This window comes from Colletotrichum paranaense (assembly GCF_030867605.1).
Source record: "Colletotrichum paranaense strain IMI 384185 chromosome Unknown Scaffold_15.1, whole genome shotgun sequence".
Classification (NCBI taxonomy): Eukaryota; Fungi; Ascomycota; class Sordariomycetes; order Glomerellales; family Glomerellaceae; genus Colletotrichum; species Colletotrichum paranaense.
In genome coordinates this window covers 314601-331420 of record NW_026848973.1, presented here as the reverse complement: position 1 = coordinate 331420, position 16820 = coordinate 314601, and the positions used below count along the sequence as shown (strand labels likewise).

The following is a 16820-nucleotide window of genomic DNA, read 5'->3' as shown; positions in this document are numbered from 1 at the left end:
ATAAACAACACCTAAGTTAAATACTTGTGCTGCCGGAAAAGAACTTGCAGAAAGTGCTGTCAGGTGGCCTGTCGATCAACGTTATTTGTAGGCCAATGACGAAGGTGACATTAAAGCGCAAGTGATAAGCATTGACGACGGCCTTTCGGTCGTAGGTGATGACCGGCAGATGCAGGCTCCGGAGCATCCTCAAGTGGGTCCGGAGGAACCTCTGTCACACCGGGTGGGGCCCAATTGCTCCGGAGATCGGCAGTGGGAACCATGCCGGCCGGCAGCTGTGTTGGCAAGTTCCAGAAGCCGCCAAGGCCTTCAGAGTATTTCCACTTCGTTTGTATATGATTACGATCAAGGTATAGTCAAGTAGTGTGCGTGATTACTATTGCGATTTAGTGGTAACGTCTTGAACAAGCTATAACATACGCAAGAGCCATGTGCAAGCCGGGGTGTTCCCTCGGTCTCGGCGCTAGAATCAGTTGCAGGGAAACATTCTACCCTAAGGCAAGGCAACAAACTACCCGCATGTATGCGTCTCCTTAGGTTGATGAACGGTAATGTGACCAATGTCTTCTAGTTCCCGAGGGGCAACTGTGCGAGGCCTGAGACACCGGAGCATCCTCTGGATGCCCCGCAAGTTGTGATGTGTCGGTGCGAGCAGCGACGTGCGGAGTAGCCTGGAGCCAATATTCCTCAATTTCTCCACAGAGACTAGGACACCTCAACATCTATGCGAGCTCGAGACGATGTCCCTGGGCCAGATTATGGTAGTGCTGAGTCCCCGGATGTAGAGTATAAATGGACTGTCACCCAACGACCTACGCTATGATAACTCAACCGCAATCTCGCACTAGAATCTTCATTGAGCGCTACCATGTTATCCATCGATTCTAACCATGTTGCACTTGGGCTCGTCTTGATCCTGTTCATTCTCCTAGTCAACTCACTGCGAGTAGCTTTCCGCCCTGGCCTGAGTAAAATTCCTGGGCCCTTCTTTGCCAGATTCACTCCGTTATGGCGCGTGTTCTTCGTCTGGAAGGGCAACGCCCATTCAGACTACCGTATACTTCATGAGAAGTACGGGCCAGTCGTACGAACTGCCCCCAACGTGGTTGACATTTCAGACCCGGCAGCTCTGCAAACCATCTACGGCATAAATTCCAAGTTCATCAAGGTATGTACAACAAGGAGACGGTCAATCTGACACAATCTAACACGGTTATTCTTCAGTCAAACTTTTACAACACGTTGGACGCTATTTACGAAGACGAAAGGATGCAGAGTCTGTTCACGGCGATCGACCCAGAGATGCACAAGGCACTCAAGCGACCAGTGGCACAAAAGTATTCCATGACGTCTATTCGAACCCTCGAGTATCTGGTGGACCCCTGTACGAAAATGTTTACGGATGCCATGACCGATATGCAGGGGCAGGTGGTCGACTTGGGCACGTGGGTACAGTGGTACGCATTCGACGTCATTGGCGCCATCACGTTCTCCCGTCGCTTCGGATTCATGGAGACCCGGTCCGATGTAAACGATGTTATCTCTGGCATTGAGACTGGTCTCATGTACGGCGGAATAATCGGGGAGGTGCCTTCTTTGCACAAGTATCTTCTGGGCAACATCACGTTGAGGAAGGTGATGGAAAAACTCGGAGTTCCGGATCCATTGCCAATAGTTATGAATGTGAGTTACAAGCATGAGATGTGCATTGTTGAAATCTTTCTTCTGAGCGTGTCCAGCTGACCTCAACTGGCAAAGATGGTGATGGAGGGCCTAGAAGATTACGATGCCAAACAAGACTCTTCTGAACGAGGAGATTTCTTGGCGTATTTGCGACGGGAGCAAGCGTCTACTGGTGAACACATCAGTACTCGAGATATGATGAACCACTTGATGGGCAATCTGTAAGGAAGAAACAATACTTTGTAAAGTGGCCTGCACTGACTATTCAATCAAACAAGGCTGGCTGGCAGTGATACGACTGGCATCGCCCTCCGAGCTCTTTTCTACTATGTCTTGCGCGACAAGCGCGTGTATGATATTCTACAGAAGGAAATCGACGAGGCACAAGCAAAAGGAGAACTGTCGCCCGTGGTCACGTTCGGAGAGAGCCAAAAGCTCGTATATCTGTAAGTCCCTTCAGCAACCTGGGCCTTTATGATTCACTCTCCTAACGTTGAGACAACACACAGCCAAGCATGCATCAAAGAATCCATGCGGATGCACCCAGGCGTATCCTACCCCCTCGAACGCATTGTCCCGAAGACGGGCGCCGAAATCTGTGGGTTTCACCTACCGGCCGGCACCATCGTAGGCATGAACGCCGCCGTGATCCACCGCGACCGCAGCATCTTTGGCGACGATGCCGATACCTTTAGACCCGAGCGCTGGCTCAGCGACGACATTGAAGCTGTCAAGACAATGGACCGGCATAACATGAGTGTACGTATGAAGCTTCTGATGAAGTTGACGCCATCTCGCCATCTCGAAGGAATGTGCTGACCTTTTGTCCGGTATCTGCAGTTTGGGGCTGGTGTCCGTACTTGTATTGGCAAGAACATTTCGATCATGGAAGTTGGGAAGGTAGTGCCTCAGATATTGCGGCAATTTAGTCTTGAATGGGCGTCGAGTGAGCCGGAGTGGCAGGTGACAACGTATTGGTTTGCGAAGCAGTCGGGCTTGTTGGTTCGATTCAACCCACGGACGCCGGAGATCATAGCTAGCAAGGAATAAGGCAGTGGCTAGCCGAGGTACCGCAAGATTGTGTGCGGATGTGAATTCGCAGTTCTTCGGAATGTATCATGCGATAGTATGTCTAGTACTTAGATAAGCTGTGAGTCTGTGGCAAAGCTCAGCATTACGATAAAAGGAGATTTTGGTGTAAGTATGGCCCATACGACGTATCTCGCACGATCGCAAACTCGGTTATGGATATGGGTTGCTCAACTAGACTTAAAAGCATTCCAAATGGAGTGCGATTGTTTGATCATCGAAAATCAATTCATTGGAGAAAGTCCCGGACCGCTACTAATTGCCGAGGCCGAAACAAAGACGTCAGAAAGCGAGGAAGTACGAGGGCCCCATGGAGATCTCCCGGCACCTCCAAAAGCTACCCCGCAAAAACGGGATCCCTAAGCCTCTTCGGGTCCTCTGCATATGTCCCGCGACCTACAGCACGAAACGCCGTGTCCGTCTACATACTTTGTAGCAAGTAGCTTTGACTTCTGAGATTCCTTTTGTCTTTTGCCAGACAATCTGTTCAAAATTTGACATTGGACACTTCTGGCCTTATTCTCTATCTGTTTGGAGGGCGTGAGGTCACGATTCGGAGTGTCATCGAGCTAGCTATCCAGGATCCTGATGCACTGGAGGCCAATAGCGACTGAGTTCCTGTATCGTCATGTCTGCCGAGTCGCCTCGGATTACCACAGCCGACCATCATCCGTCAGGCAATACCTCGAGTCCTCCGGAGTCAGATGAGGGGAAGCTGCGAGTCTGCGACCATTGTAGAGTGTTCGTTCCCATCCATCAACTCCCGACTACCCTCGTCTGAAGGAAGCTTCTGACCTGACATTATCTGCGTAGGAAGAAAACGAAGTGTAAGAGATTGAGCCGCTCAAAAATTCTGATACTCATCCCCCCACATGGCTTCGATTAACAGCGTGGTTGTGGGACAGGTGACCAAGTCCGTCCTGCGTGTGGAAACTGCCGTACACGTCTTATCACTTGTTCGTATACCAAACGAAGAAGAAAACCAGGTAAATGTGTTGTCCTAAGGTTGCTTCGACTTTGTTTTCTAATACGTGTTACGGCGTTTTCCAGGACCTCCAAAAGGATGCACAAAACGACTCAAACCCTCGACTTCTACTGAATTGGCCGCCTCTTCAGAGCTAAGTGGCCGAGCTACAGACACAACCGTTTGCACTGATGGCTCAGATGGTATACCATCTAGAGCTTCGAATCGAATAAGAACTAATGGCGATGCATCCCTTATGTCTTGGTCTGAGCATGTCTTGGGAAGACCCCTATCATACGGCCCAAACGTCAGCCTCGAGATGGAAACTTACCTGTTAGTGAACAACATTCAGCCATGAAGCAACGCGAAGTAAGACTTGATGAACTAACAGAGCGCTCAAGATTGAATCTATACTTCAAACACATCCAACCAAACTATCCACTACTCGAGACTTGTCCAGACAGACGACTCAGAAGTGCGCTGCGCATGTCACCCCGCCTCAAAATGGCCCTGTTCACCGTGTCTTCACGCTTCGCGAACCCAGGCGTCATACCGTGGTCACCAGAAGACTTTGCTAACCGAGCTCAAAGTCTCTCAAGCGACTCGGAACTGAGCGTGGATGAACTGAAAGCATCTTTTCTCCTGTGCCTTCACGCCATGTCTGACTCCTTGACGTGGACAACTGTCACCGAAACCACCAAGATCACCAGGATGGCTGATTTGTACTACACGATGTGCCTTGGAGGACAGCGCAACGTGTCTGGCAGGGCCTTTGATCTCAATAGCGAGAAGGACGCCGGCGGCGGGGATGGACTGGCAGCAAGACGACGGGACGAGGCGGAGGACTTGGATGCTGAGATGGAGGAGTGGGCCAGGGTATGGTGGTGCATCTATCGCCTTGACTCCTGCTGCTGTGCCATCACGTAAGTCTTGCTTGGGCATGCCTGTGAAGTCATCGCTACTGTGCTAACAAGGAAGCCTCCAAAGTGCATCACCAAACGCGATATCGAATCGCCTCGAAGAGAAGATCAGGCTCACTTCTGAATCACCTACCGAGTCCATGCTCCAGCCGTCTCTTGACTCTGAACAGAATCAGGACCTATCGCAGCACGAGTCTCTGAGGAGATCAACGCATCCGAAACACTGGCGGACGATGAAAGCCATCTTCTCACAGCCGGCATGTACGAATCAGAGCCTCTACCTCGGCGTATGCACCTTTGTGAGATCCGTCACAGAACTCAGATCCCTAGTCAAGTCCGGCCGCACCAAAGGCCTCGAGAACCGCCTACGAGAGCTCGAGAGCGACAGCGCGGCCACGGCGTTTGCGTTGCCTTCGTGGTACTTTCAGCCCGTGAGAAATCTGAGCGTTGGCGAGACGGGAGAAGACCACGCGTCTCGGTTGAAGAATTTGCTTGTCTGGTCCTGGTAAGCACTATGATCCTCGCCCGACATCGTGCCCGTATGAAATCGGACCAGTGAAGCTAACAGTTCCAGCTCCGACTTGCTACTCGCCATCTGTGCCGTGGAGATGAGCAGCTCGTCGACCGCGGCTGCTCCCGATCTCACAGCACACTGGCACTCGATCTTGGACAAGGCAAACGACGCGGCCGAAGTCGTCGGAAAATGGAAGCCCGCCTACCTTGACGTTGTTGACCCGTTGTGCTCCTACATTGTTCTTTTGGTTGGCGCAATCTTCTCTTTGCAAAGAGCGCTCTCGTCCGAGATGTCCCTTTTCTCCTCCCAGCTTGATCTGCTGGAGTTGTTTATGGAGCAGATAGGGAGCCGTTGGCCTATTGGTGAGTATCGATTTACCAGCCTGTTTCACAGCCCCTTCTTTCTAACATATTTGGGATAGCAAACCGCCTCGGCAGTAAGTACTTTTCCTTCATGGTTTCCGAAGATAAACAAGCTGACCCAAAGGGCGGAAAAGAATCACTTCAATCCATACAGAGAAACTTGTCTTCAGGAAAGTCTACTTGTACCCTTGAGACGGCGCTCACCTATGTCCGCCAGTTGACTCACCCTTTCGATGGGCAACCTGTCCACCCTGTCTTGAAAGGTGATGCCCCGGGAGCTATCATATCGGGGCCTACAGAGGCAAGGGACGCAAGCAACGGATGCTATTCTAACACGCATGAGGAGGGATATGGTTATTATTATGGCCTCGACGATGTTGATTTCGCGAGTCTGGAGGGAGTCTTTGGCGACATGGACCCGATGGACATGCTGCTGCAGGTAGGTTGTTGAGCAGGAGCGTAATAACGTGATACTCCATTAATACATTGGTTATGCATGATCTCGGACAGCAAACGATCCTTCGGAGTACGTGCACAGGAGGGAACTTGCATTTGTGCCTACAAATACCAATAACCATTTTTATGCTCGACAGAAGGCCGGGCTCATAACGAGGATATGAGATGAACTCAAGTCTCAAGTTGATGGCCGCATAAGCTCTAGGACGGCAGGAATGCCATCTGGTGATAGGTGCGCCTGGTTAGATGCTGCGCATGAGAACCTTTGTGCTACCTGTGAAATGTTTGGAACAGCTCTTTTTCTCTTTCTGATCTAAAACAAACATGTGAAAGAGAGGCTGTTCGGCGCATGAGGGGGAGGGCGGCGACTTTGTTGGCTGGTAAGTGACGAACCAATCGTCTGTTGTTTTTCATCCCTTTGCCAGCATTAACATGATGATCCCTGGGGTTTCCAAGCAATTGAAGGAACTGGAAAGCTTTGTCGGTCCGTTGTTTGTAAATTGCAGGATGAGGCAGGTGAACGTGCTCGGAAACATTCATTTGCATTGTTTAATCGCGACCTGTCACGGACGATTCCGTTGGAGCTCTGATGTATGCACGTAAGGGCATGAACATGTTCTGGGGGTCGTAGTACGGGATTCAATTAGGTTCAGGGGGGATGATGAGTTCAGATTATCGTAATCCCGAAAGAGCCGTCGTTACGAACTGCACTGGGAGGCCTCGTGTTGGCGAGATGAGGAGAAGATGTATGACGGGAGATATTGTAGAACAGAATGGAAGAGTGAGAGATATCGGGCAAGATGCCTCAAAACTCCGATTCAGTGAAGCTCAGAGTGACAAGTCGCTGAACAGTCGATAACCACTCTTATACGAACGAGTATTGGGACTCAAGGCATCAAACATGATCGTGCCCACGGCCAGGCCTGCACCACATAGCATGAACGACCTTATTGCAAGCGCCCCTTTCCGTGCCGTGCCGCGATGGGGGCCAAAGCTCTCGATGCAACCACTAAAAAAATATTTACCACCATTTTTTTTTATTCCTTAGCATTACTGAATAACGCTCCTGTTCTGGCGGGTGGCGGGCAGGAAAGGGTGCGAACGGCAGTGAAAAGCCAGGGGCACGCGCGTAAACCAAGGAGGTTCATCCCAGGCGCGGGAACCCGGAGCGGGTACGGAGCACTATAGAGTAAAAATGTCAGGGAAGGGACTTGTTGTGTGAACAGCTTTCTTGGTTCTTCTGGTGAAAGAACTGGGCGGTGGGTGTCCGGTTGGTGAGAGGGCATCCCTGGTTGTGCTACTAGAGAAGTTCGCGGCAATGAGTGAAAGATTGAAATTGGGGCTTAAGAGTCTGCTGTAGTCCATTCTCATGTTCCACGTGCGGCACGACTGGGCTCAAGTGCTGACCCTATGAGTGAGAGCCTAGGTAGACAACAGAATTGATGGGCAGGTAAACCATGAGGTCATTGCATTTTTGGCAGTCCCAAGGGATCGTCCACGTTCTGGCGATCCAGGGTAAATCAGGGACTGTGCATGTTTAGTGCAGTTGTAACGGCCAGGACTGGCACAACGTCACGGGGTTTGGGCTGGCACGCTGGCTAGCTTCTCATCAAACGGTGTGAGTGAGCGTGTCTGCGTGTGTGCCTCTCATCTTTCCCCGATTTTCCGAAGGGCTCACTATCAGCAATGTTTGGGGGGGGGGGGGACTGGCGGTCAGGTTTCTAGGGGCGTGTGGTGCGAGTGTGATGTCTGTTGTGTGATTTGTGGTGCGTGATGTGACCTTGGACGATCTTGGGCGCCTGATGAGTTGGCATCCGTTTTTGGCACGCATACGCAATCCTTCTCTACCCGTCTTGGGGATCCGCGGGCGGTAAGACCTAGGCTGAGAAGGTTGGAGGACTGAGACTGGACATTTGAAAGAATGGCAGTGGCGGCTCTGGCTTCGGCAACGTTGTTCTACTCGGAGAGGAACTTGCCCGAAAGGTACCATTTGAAATATGCTTTTTGATAGAGAAGATGAGGCTATGTATAAGCTCTATCCATATCGGTACGGATACAGGTATTTCATTGAGTCATGGTCTGGCGCGGCCCTCGGGATGCGGTAGCTGGCTAGCTGCCGCGGAATCGCGGGTGGCCTAAAGCTGATTTCGAACAAACCAACTTGGACGCCTCGGATCCATGTGTGATTGGGCACTCGTTGGTTCTTGTCTCTCACGAAAGATCCATGGCTGCCCCTGAAGGGTGCTTAGGTCAGCCCTAGACTTGAGCAACGCAACATTTGTATTCAGGACGACAGTCGGAATTTGGAGGAAGGAGGTACAGAGGGCGAGGCAGATGAAGGGAGGCCCGATTAACTGCTGACGGCGATCGGGCCCGGGGTTCTTTGGGTTCCCGTGCCCCGCGGCACTAGTGGTGATATGAACGGTGGACTGGAGGACGAGTGAAGGTAAGGCAGCGCGGAAGTCAATATCGCCATCTGTAAATGCACACCTTGCGTGTTTCGAGTCTCTCTCGCTTCTATGAAGCATTACTACGAGGGGGAAATGTGTGTCTCTGAGAAGGTGAGTCTACTTTTCCGATAGACGTGAGCGCCGAGGCCACATGCCGACTGCATTTCCACAATCTCCATCGTCTTGTTCGTCATGTTTTCTATTCGGGAACAGAAACCCCAGAGGATCCGTCGCTTTGCGACAAACAGAGACAATCAAAGGGGGCCGATCAGGGACGAGATGAGGGCGCAATGTCCCAACGGTTGGTGGTGCACCCCGCTCTGCAGGCTGACAACGAGGGTCTTCCAGCTGCGCAGGGGAAAGTTTTCTGCAATCTGTTGCTCTTGCCTATACGAAGGAGAGGGGAAGGGGGGCCCGCCAACGGGGCGGTCATGCATGTAGAGTGGCAGGTCGTTGATATTAAGGTGTTGACGGGGGGAACGGGATGGTTCTGGACAAGTGTGTCTGTATGCGACATGTCACGCGTACAACTGTCCAGGGGCATTTGATCCATTGCGGCTACCTTTGGGCCTTTGCTTTGGTGAAAGCTGGCCCCTCACTCCTGAGATCTCGGAACGAGTTGAAATATAGTAACATGATGGCAGACGGACGGGACCGTGTAAGGGGCGAGGGAAGGGGATGAGACGTGGTAATCGATGTACCGCCATTTGAGCACAATATCAATATCTAACGAAGTGCTATCGAATGCATGTCTGATTTCGCGGCGGCATAGGGATATGCAGGAACAAAACAGGAGTGTGGCTGTGAGACACACTCACGGTGGATCAGTGCAAAAACCTAACTTTGGCAGTGACGAGACTTGATGATGAAGTGATGGAATAGGGCTATGTTGGATATGAGGACTCGGGAGTTCCAACTTCCAAGGGTCAAAGTGAGGGCAGGTTTAAGGAGCTGCATGCATAGTGAGGCTCAGTCGACGATCCAATGCTACCTACCGGAGTGCATATCCACGTATCCACGGAGGAGGTCGTTGAAAGGGGAACAGAGGTGGTGGGTGCTATGAATAGTACGGACATGAGAGTGGGAAAAGGGGACCGCTTATGTACGTGTATGCAAGGACCGCGGGGTCTTCCGTCCCATGATTTTGACGTCTTATGGAGTCAGGGCCATGGTGGTGGCAGAGAGGTTACTCCGGAAGAACTTCAAGAGATGTATCGACGGCCATCGGCGACTGGTGGCATATTTGAGGCTCCTTCAGGCTCCCCCTCCCCCTTCGAGACGCCTTCTACGGCCCTTGACAAGTCGAGATTGGATGCCGTGGCTTGGTAGTCGAATTTGACCCAGTTGGCCGGAAACACGGCGTCAAGCACGTCTTGGGGCTGGGCTGGGCGGCGGGACTTGCTGCTGTCCCTGTGTGTTCTTGACCAGTGAACGGTGACCGTGTCGGCGAGAGCGAGACGGGGGACTCCCCAGGGGCCCTTTGGCGGCGAAAGATTACCTAAGTATGCCTAGCTTCAATGTTTGATGTACGGATAACTTGGAGGAGAATTGGGACAGTGAACTCTGAAAAGGAAGAGAGAGAGACACAGAGAGAGAAACTGACACTGAGAACAAAAAGCGAAGAGGTCGCCGGCTCATTTCGAGCCCCGGCAACAGGACCCAGAGACCGGTGGGCGGCCAAGCCTTATTGGGCCATGGACCCCACTACCGCAGCCCCGCCGTCGGCCACTCAGAGATGCCTATTTCTCTCTCATTAGAAGAGGTGGATCTCCAAGTATCTCTGCACGTAATCAGTGGTGGAGGTATACATATCCGCCCACTCACACAGCCCCTTCCCCTTCCCCCATTCAGGAACATGGCGCCTTACCGCCTAAGGTACCAAACCATCCAGAAGCTTAGGTAAGGCGCGGGAGGAAGTGGGCAACAGGGCGAACATCCAGCCGGCCAGTGGATACCAGAGTACGTACAGGGAACCTGTGCACCCGCCTCCCACTTTCATTTTCTGCCACTCGCCCACTGAAGTTTGAACTTGCCATCACTGCCAGCGTCCTCCCGAGTCCCGCCCCTCTGCTGAACATCCTGCTTTCAGGTGAATTTGAGGTGGTAAACCTTGGAGTACGTACCTATTGACGGACTGTCGATGGAAGATAAGTAACCTCCACTGTCCTGTCCACGTCGGGCTACCAGCGTCTCTCAGTGGTTCTGTGTTGTGATCAGTGGTACCGTCAGGGGCCCGGTGGCTTTCTTTCAGTGGGCCGGGCCGCCTGTTCGGCTCTTCCTGATGTGTCTCCAGCGTCTCCCTCCCGGCTGATGAGGCCTGCCTACCTCACCTGTAACCCGTAGGTTCGTAAGGTACCTCAAGGTACTGGACACTGCCTATCTGTACGTAGTACTGCCCTGCGAGACGTCTCTTCCACCAACGTGGACCCGTAACCTTGCGCGCTCTCGCCGTCTCTTTGACCTGAGCCTCTCTCATCGTCAAAACCTCTCTTCCCCGGCTTTCCTTCCTACTCCCTCTCTTCATCCAACCGGCCACCACCACCCACCTCGTCATATCATGCGCCGCGCCGCCGTCGAGACATGCCCGAGCCATTGATTTATCCTCTCCCGTCTCTGTCTCTGTCTCTGTCTCCGTCTCGACTCGCAACCCTCCGCATCTTCTCCGACGCTTCCTCCTCTCTGTTCGTCTAGTCCTCCATCCCGACAAAGACGAACCTGACGACTTCGACCGCGTAGTCAGGAGCGACGCATCGTCCCCAATTTCCGATCTTTGCTCCTGGTACTCGTCGATCTTCACCATCGACAGCGACAACGTCGACCCCCGTCAATTGCACGCCTAGCGAAAGTACGATACCCCCCAAACCTCGACGATCCATACGAACGAACGGCCGCATTGATTCGACTTTTGCGTTGTTTTTTCTTTCATCGGAAAACAATGTGCTGAGACTTTGCTCGGCCTGTTCTGTTTTTCTTTCTTTCAATCCAACAAACGAACCATCCAAGGACTCGATAATATCGCCATCCTGCCGCTGATACCCCCACGAACAACCAGGAGAAACTAGAGACAAAATAACGACATCGCTCAGAATAGTAGCAGTAGCCGTTAACACCCCCCCGTCACATCCACTCCCACATTCAGCTACGTCCAGCCTCCCGACGTCTCGAACCCCGGCCGACCGACCATGCCCACCTACCTCACCCGCGAGAACGCCCCCGTCTACTCGCCAAATTCCGACTTTCTGGACCTCGACCCAAACAACACGCTTGATCTGTCTGGCCACAAGCACCCAATTGACGGGCTCTCCCATACCCTACCGCTTCGCCCATCGCGCTCAAACAACCTCCATGATAGCTTCGACGAAAGCTCAACCTCATCAACCCACGCCTCAGACGTCTCTGATTCCATCCCCAATCAGATGAATGGGACGAGGCCGACTAGCATGAGCTCGTTGCCCAACGGCTCGGCAGGGGCCGGAGGAGGCGTAGACTTTGCTTATCACGACCACGACTCTCATCACCACGACCAGTACAACGATTACAAGAATCAGAAACACCCGTTACAAAATGGACACACCGTCACCATGCCCGACCGGACAGCTCCGCCGCCGCCCATCACTATCATCAAGAAGCCATCTTCCGATACCGAGCAATCGAGCCCGACGGATAACTACCTTACGCCGCCATCAATTGGATCGCCTGCGGCTGGATCCATCGATCATACCATAAAAACAAACGGGACTAGCAGTCCCAACTACGCACCCCCAGCAATACCGTCACAAGGTAGACTTGTCAACGGCCACACAACGCCCGTTGCAGCACCCAGCAACGCATCGCTGTCCCCAGATCCCACCGCCAACAACCAACCGGCATCACCGCAACGCTTCTCTTCTCCGCCGCTTTATCAATCCGGTGGTGCTACCCCTAACGGATCGACACCGACGGGCCTGCAACCGCCAAATGGCGGATTGAAACATCGACATACGCTCGAGGTTCCCGGCACCCAATCCAATCGCGCTTCTAAAGATGGCTCCGATACGGGCTTCTCCAGCGGTCGCTTCTCTCCCACAAGCACCACGCAAAGAGTGCGTAGGGCGTCCCTTAATCTGGTGCGGAGAGATACTCGCTCCATGCAGTCTGATGTACCGCGTGACGAGGTGGTGCCCGACGAGGAAGCCCTGCGCTGGGCCGAACATTATCGACAGAAGCGGGCGAGTAAGAGGAAGAGAAAGGAAGAGGAGGATGACGATAGAGTCTTGGTCGGCACAAAGGTCGATGAACATCACACCAACTGGGTCACGGCCTACAACATGTTGACGGGCATCCGTGTCTCGGTGTCCCGCACGAACGCGAAGCTCGACCGGCCCCTTACGGATGCTGACTTTGAGGCAAAGCAGAAGTCGACTTTTGACATGTACGTCAAGTCCCGTGTTACCCACGTGCTTTGCAAGTTTACTAATTTCTTCAGTGCCGGAAACGAGTTGGTGCCCTCGGCGAAGTACGATTTCAAATTTAAGGATTATGCGCCGTGGGTATTCCGACATCTACGCGGCCTATTTCGCTTGGATCCCGCAGACTACCTCATGTCTCTGACGGGCAAGTATATCCTGTCCGAACTGGGTTCCCCTGGAAAGAGTGGTAGCTTCTTCTACTTCTCCAGAGACTACAAGTACATCATTAAGACGATCCACCACGCCGAGCACAAGTTCCTCCGCAAGGTCCTCAAGGACTACTACCATCACGTCACCGAGAACCCGAATACGCTGCTATCTCAATTCTACGGTCTCCACCGTGTCAAGATGCCCTACGGAAAGAAGATTCACTTCGTAGTAATGAACAACCTCTTCCCTCCCCACCGGGACATCCACACCACTTTCGACTTGAAGGGATCTACGATTGGCCGCGACTATAAGGAAGAGGACCTGGACAAGAACCCTCGGGCGACGCTGAAGGATCTCAACTGGATGCGCAGACAACGAAACCTCGAACTTGGCATCCAGAAGAAGAAGCTATTCTTGGAGCAGCTGCAAAAGGATGTGGTCTTGATGAAGAAGCTCAAAATCATGGACTACTCTCTGTTGATCGGTATCCACGATTTACAGCGAGGGAACGAGGAGAATCTTCGAGGAAAGACTCTTCAGGTCTTCAACCCCGGCGGCGAGCAAGAAGATGGTGAGCCGCCATCGGTTCTCTTGCGAACGCCTTCCAAACTGGAGAACGCTCGCAAGGCGCGGGAGCTGCGCAATATGATCAGGCACGAACGGCCAGTGCCCATGGGACAGACTGCAGCTCAAATGCCAGACGAGCTCGATGAGGGACATAGCAGATCGGGATACATCTTCAATCAGGACGATGGTGGATTCCAGGCGACCCATGAGGACAACTCTCCAGCCGATGAGATCTACTACCTGGGCGTCATCGACTGCCTGACTCACGTATGATTTCTTCCCGCGCTTGCTGTTTCATTGCTAACTTTCTGTATAGTACGGAATGATCAAAAAGATTGAGCACTTCTGGAAGGGACTGACAAGCGACAAGACCAAGATCTCCGCTCTTCCCCCTGAACAGTACGGCGACCGATTCTACAACTTCGTCGAGGGTATCACGATGTCCCCTGAAGAGGCGATTAGAGAGAAGCAGCGGAAGGACCAGGAGCAGATCGAGGCTGCTGCAGCTGCGGAGAGACAGCGTGTTGCCAGCTGGAGCTCGAGCATGCGCCGGAGGTCGGGGACAAACAACATTCCCCCAATGCCCGACTACCGACCTCCGCCAACCCCGCCTAGCGCTCCAATGTCACCCGAAGCACGCGAAACCGTCGAGCGAGCCCAGCAAGATGCCCGAAGATCCGAAAGACACGGGGCTTCCGAGCTCAACGTTCCAGATGTCGTCCTGTCGACAACCAAAATGAACGAACGGCGAGAATCTGGTGGCCAAGGGGCTCCTATCTTACCTGTAGTTGAAGAGGCAGGAGAGGCTTCATCGCTAGGCGGCAGAAGCAGAGACGGGGCAGCGAGTCGTGATGGGGATGACCACCGACCCGCTACCCCAGTGAAGCCTGGTATGGAGAGCAGATTCGCTGGACTCAGGGACTATGCGCCGCCGACGCCGCCCAAGGGACATCATCTTAAGCCCGAAAGTCAAGACAGCGGCTACGGGGCGCTGCCCAACGGAAACGGTTCGACAATGAGCAGAGAGGACTCGCTTAACATCAAGCCTCGCCTTAGCAAGGACTCGCTGGATAAAGCCTTGCCGCCGCTGCCAAAGGAGGCTGGCGGACAGAGCAGCTTCCGCATGGGCCTGGCCTAGGGCGCAAGCCGCCTATTGCGGAACAACAGCAGACGGATCCGTGGCGTTAGGAGTAAGAGCGGGAGCAATGACGAAGCAGGGGACGACACGCGACGGGAAGAGAAGGGTGGATGAAGCATGAGGAGCAGAGAGGGAGAGAGACAGAGACGGGTCGACAAATCAACAATTGCATCAACGGGGTCAATGACAATTTCTGCAAGCTCGTTCAACGAGGTCTCACAGCGACCGAGGCAACAGAGAGCCGAGACGAGCCACAGAGCTTTTTACTAGTGTTTTCTCTCATGGATGATACCACCATTGCATTGAGCATGCTTCTTCTTTTTTTTTATTCAAACCTTTTCATTTCTCTCTCCTCACACCTTTTTCCTTGGGTTTTATTATCAAACCTCTTTTTTTGTTCTCTTGTTTTTCGCCCATACAGAAAGTCTCTCATACATAAAGGTCATCACGTAAAAAATCATTGTTTTCCGCCCCCGGTGATGACCAAACTCTGCTGGGAATCAAAGGCAAAAGGGAGAAAAAAAGAACTAGGAGTCGTGGGATGGGATTGGTGGAAAACTTTATAGCGATATTCAAGAGGGCGCTTTTTATTCCCTTCCCATAATATGGATGGGGTTGGGTGCGTCTAGGTAGCACAAATAGAAGGTCGGTTCTCAACTGTGTTGAAGACAAGCTTGCATTGTGATGTGTTTCTCAGTAACGTAGATGCCTGGGCTTTGGAATTAGCCGTGCTTGGCTTATTGATGGCTAGTGGTTCTTTTGTCATTGTGGTTTACGTTATTCTACAGACGTTATTCTGAATCCCGCCGGACCCCTGAGGAGTGAAGTATATAGAAACACAGTGTTGTACACCAGCGAAAAATAGCTGGAGGAAAGGGAGGTTTTCTGGTATCAAAGGGGCCAAATACAGTTGCCGAAAACTCGGTATCGTCAGACAGATTAGCCAGAGAGAAGAAAGCTGAGGCTCCGCCCGAAATCTGACTGGACGTGGGGTTTGGTTGGTTCGTTCGTTCACTTTAAACTTGTTTCTTTGTCTTGAACTCGAAGGGTCCCCGTCTTACTGCCTCCTCGAGGCGAGCATATCCTGCAGATCAACCTTTGTTGGCGTCGGTCCCTTGGAGGAGGAGGGGGCTGAGGGCTGGTCGGCAAAGGTGGTGGTGACGTCCATCTTGATTGCGTTTTCGGCTTCGAGCTGGGCTATGCGCTGCTTCTTTTGGAGGTCTGCTACGCGCCATTGCTTAAAGTATTTTACCTAGAAGAGGAGGGTTAGTTTTAGTTTTGGGTTCGTTAAGAGCGAGGGTCTCCGTTGAAGTTCAAGGAGTTGGTGTTTGTTTCAATTGTCTTTGTTGCGTGAACCGGTAACAGCTTTGGTCAAAGGTCCTGCGGCTGGGGTAGCAAGAAGCTACACCCATGATCGCAAGGAGCTTAAGGACGACTGCGCAAGGAGGAACGGGATTCGAGTAGGGGGGGATACGGCACGTACCCAAGCAGCAGCGCAATCCCGCTCAAAGACCTGGTTCTCGGCGGGACAGGCCTTGCGGGCTTTAGCATCGTCCTTGAGGGCGTCGACGATGACGTTGCGGTCGAGGCAGCCAAAGTATGCGTCGCGGGCCTCCCAGCACTTGCGGCGTTCGCTGCGGTCCGGGGCGACGGCGCCCGTGCGGACTTCTTCGGCGCGCTTGGCTTCTTCGGATTGGAAGGAGGAGAAGAGGCCCATTGTGTCGACGGGAGGGGGAAGTTCGGGTTTTATGATGTGGTGTCAATATCGGGGGGATCGGGAGGGGATCGATGGATCGTGAGTTTGGTGGTGGGTGCCGGAGGAAAGCTTGGTTGAAGAAGCAGGCTTTTGACGTTATGCGGGTTGATCTGGCGTGTACGCTCGACGAGTGGCGGTTCAGATGAAGTCTCGAATTCTTGGTTGAGGACTTCTGTAGATCTTGAACAACGCCGCGAAGTTCGAAGTGGAGGGCCGGCAGAATATCGAGCGGTGGCCTAGAGTGGAATAGTTCACTCTACCGGGGTGGCTCTGTCACGGCTCAGCTCCAATGTGAGCCTTGCCTCATTCGTTCCTAGCGTGGC

At 52.8% G+C, this 16820-nt stretch overlaps 6 protein-coding genes across 6 annotated transcripts; 4 read left to right on the top strand and 2 right to left on the bottom strand.

Moving 5' to 3' along the window:
* Positions 1 to 868: 868 nt before the first annotated feature.
* On the top strand, positions 869 to 2733 carry CPAR01_14309 (uncharacterized protein; the record flags this gene model as incomplete). Its single annotated transcript, XM_060498560.1, has 6 exons — positions 869 to 1168; positions 1225 to 1683; positions 1759 to 1904; positions 1962 to 2129; positions 2193 to 2442; positions 2524 to 2733. The coding sequence occupies 6 exons, from the start codon at positions 869 to 871 to the stop codon at positions 2731 to 2733; spliced, it is 1533 nt and encodes a 510-aa protein (XP_060342621.1).
* A 1357-nt stretch (positions 2734 to 4090) lies between these two features.
* CPAR01_14308 (uncharacterized protein) lies at positions 4091 to 5983 on the top strand (the record flags this gene model as incomplete). The annotated part of the gene is made up of 4 exons (XM_060498559.1): positions 4091 to 4659; positions 4724 to 5161; positions 5231 to 5532; positions 5592 to 5983. The coding sequence occupies 4 exons, from the start codon at positions 4091 to 4093 to the stop codon at positions 5981 to 5983; spliced, it is 1701 nt and encodes a 566-aa protein (XP_060342620.1).
* Positions 5984 to 7025: 1042 nt separating this feature from the next.
* On the bottom strand, positions 7026 to 7274 carry CPAR01_14307 (uncharacterized protein; the record flags this gene model as incomplete). Its single annotated transcript, XM_060498558.1, has 1 exon — positions 7026 to 7274. One exon carries the CDS (start codon positions 7272 to 7274, stop codon positions 7026 to 7028), a length of 249 nt encoding a protein of 82 aa, XP_060342619.1.
* Positions 7275 to 11620: 4346 nt separating this feature from the next.
* CPAR01_14306 (phosphatidylinositol-4-phosphate 5-Kinase) lies at positions 11621 to 14741 on the top strand (the record flags this gene model as incomplete). Its single annotated transcript, XM_060498557.1, has 2 exons — positions 11621 to 13870; positions 13920 to 14741. 2 exons carry the CDS (start codon positions 11621 to 11623, stop codon positions 14739 to 14741), a joined length of 3072 nt encoding a protein of 1023 aa, XP_060342618.1.
* A 110-nt stretch (positions 14742 to 14851) lies between these two features.
* CPAR01_14305 (uncharacterized protein) lies at positions 14852 to 15307 on the top strand (the record flags this gene model as incomplete). Its single annotated transcript, XM_060498556.1, has 1 exon — positions 14852 to 15307. The coding sequence occupies one exon, from the start codon at positions 14852 to 14854 to the stop codon at positions 15305 to 15307; it is 456 nt and encodes a 151-aa protein (XP_060342617.1).
* Positions 15308 to 15798: 491 nt separating this feature from the next.
* CPAR01_14304 (uncharacterized protein) lies at positions 15799 to 16458 on the bottom strand (the record flags this gene model as incomplete). The annotated part of the gene is made up of 2 exons (XM_060498555.1): positions 15799 to 15993; positions 16225 to 16458. The coding sequence occupies 2 exons, from the start codon at positions 16456 to 16458 to the stop codon at positions 15799 to 15801; spliced, it is 429 nt and encodes a 142-aa protein (XP_060342616.1).
* Positions 16459 to 16820: the final 362 nt, after the last annotated feature.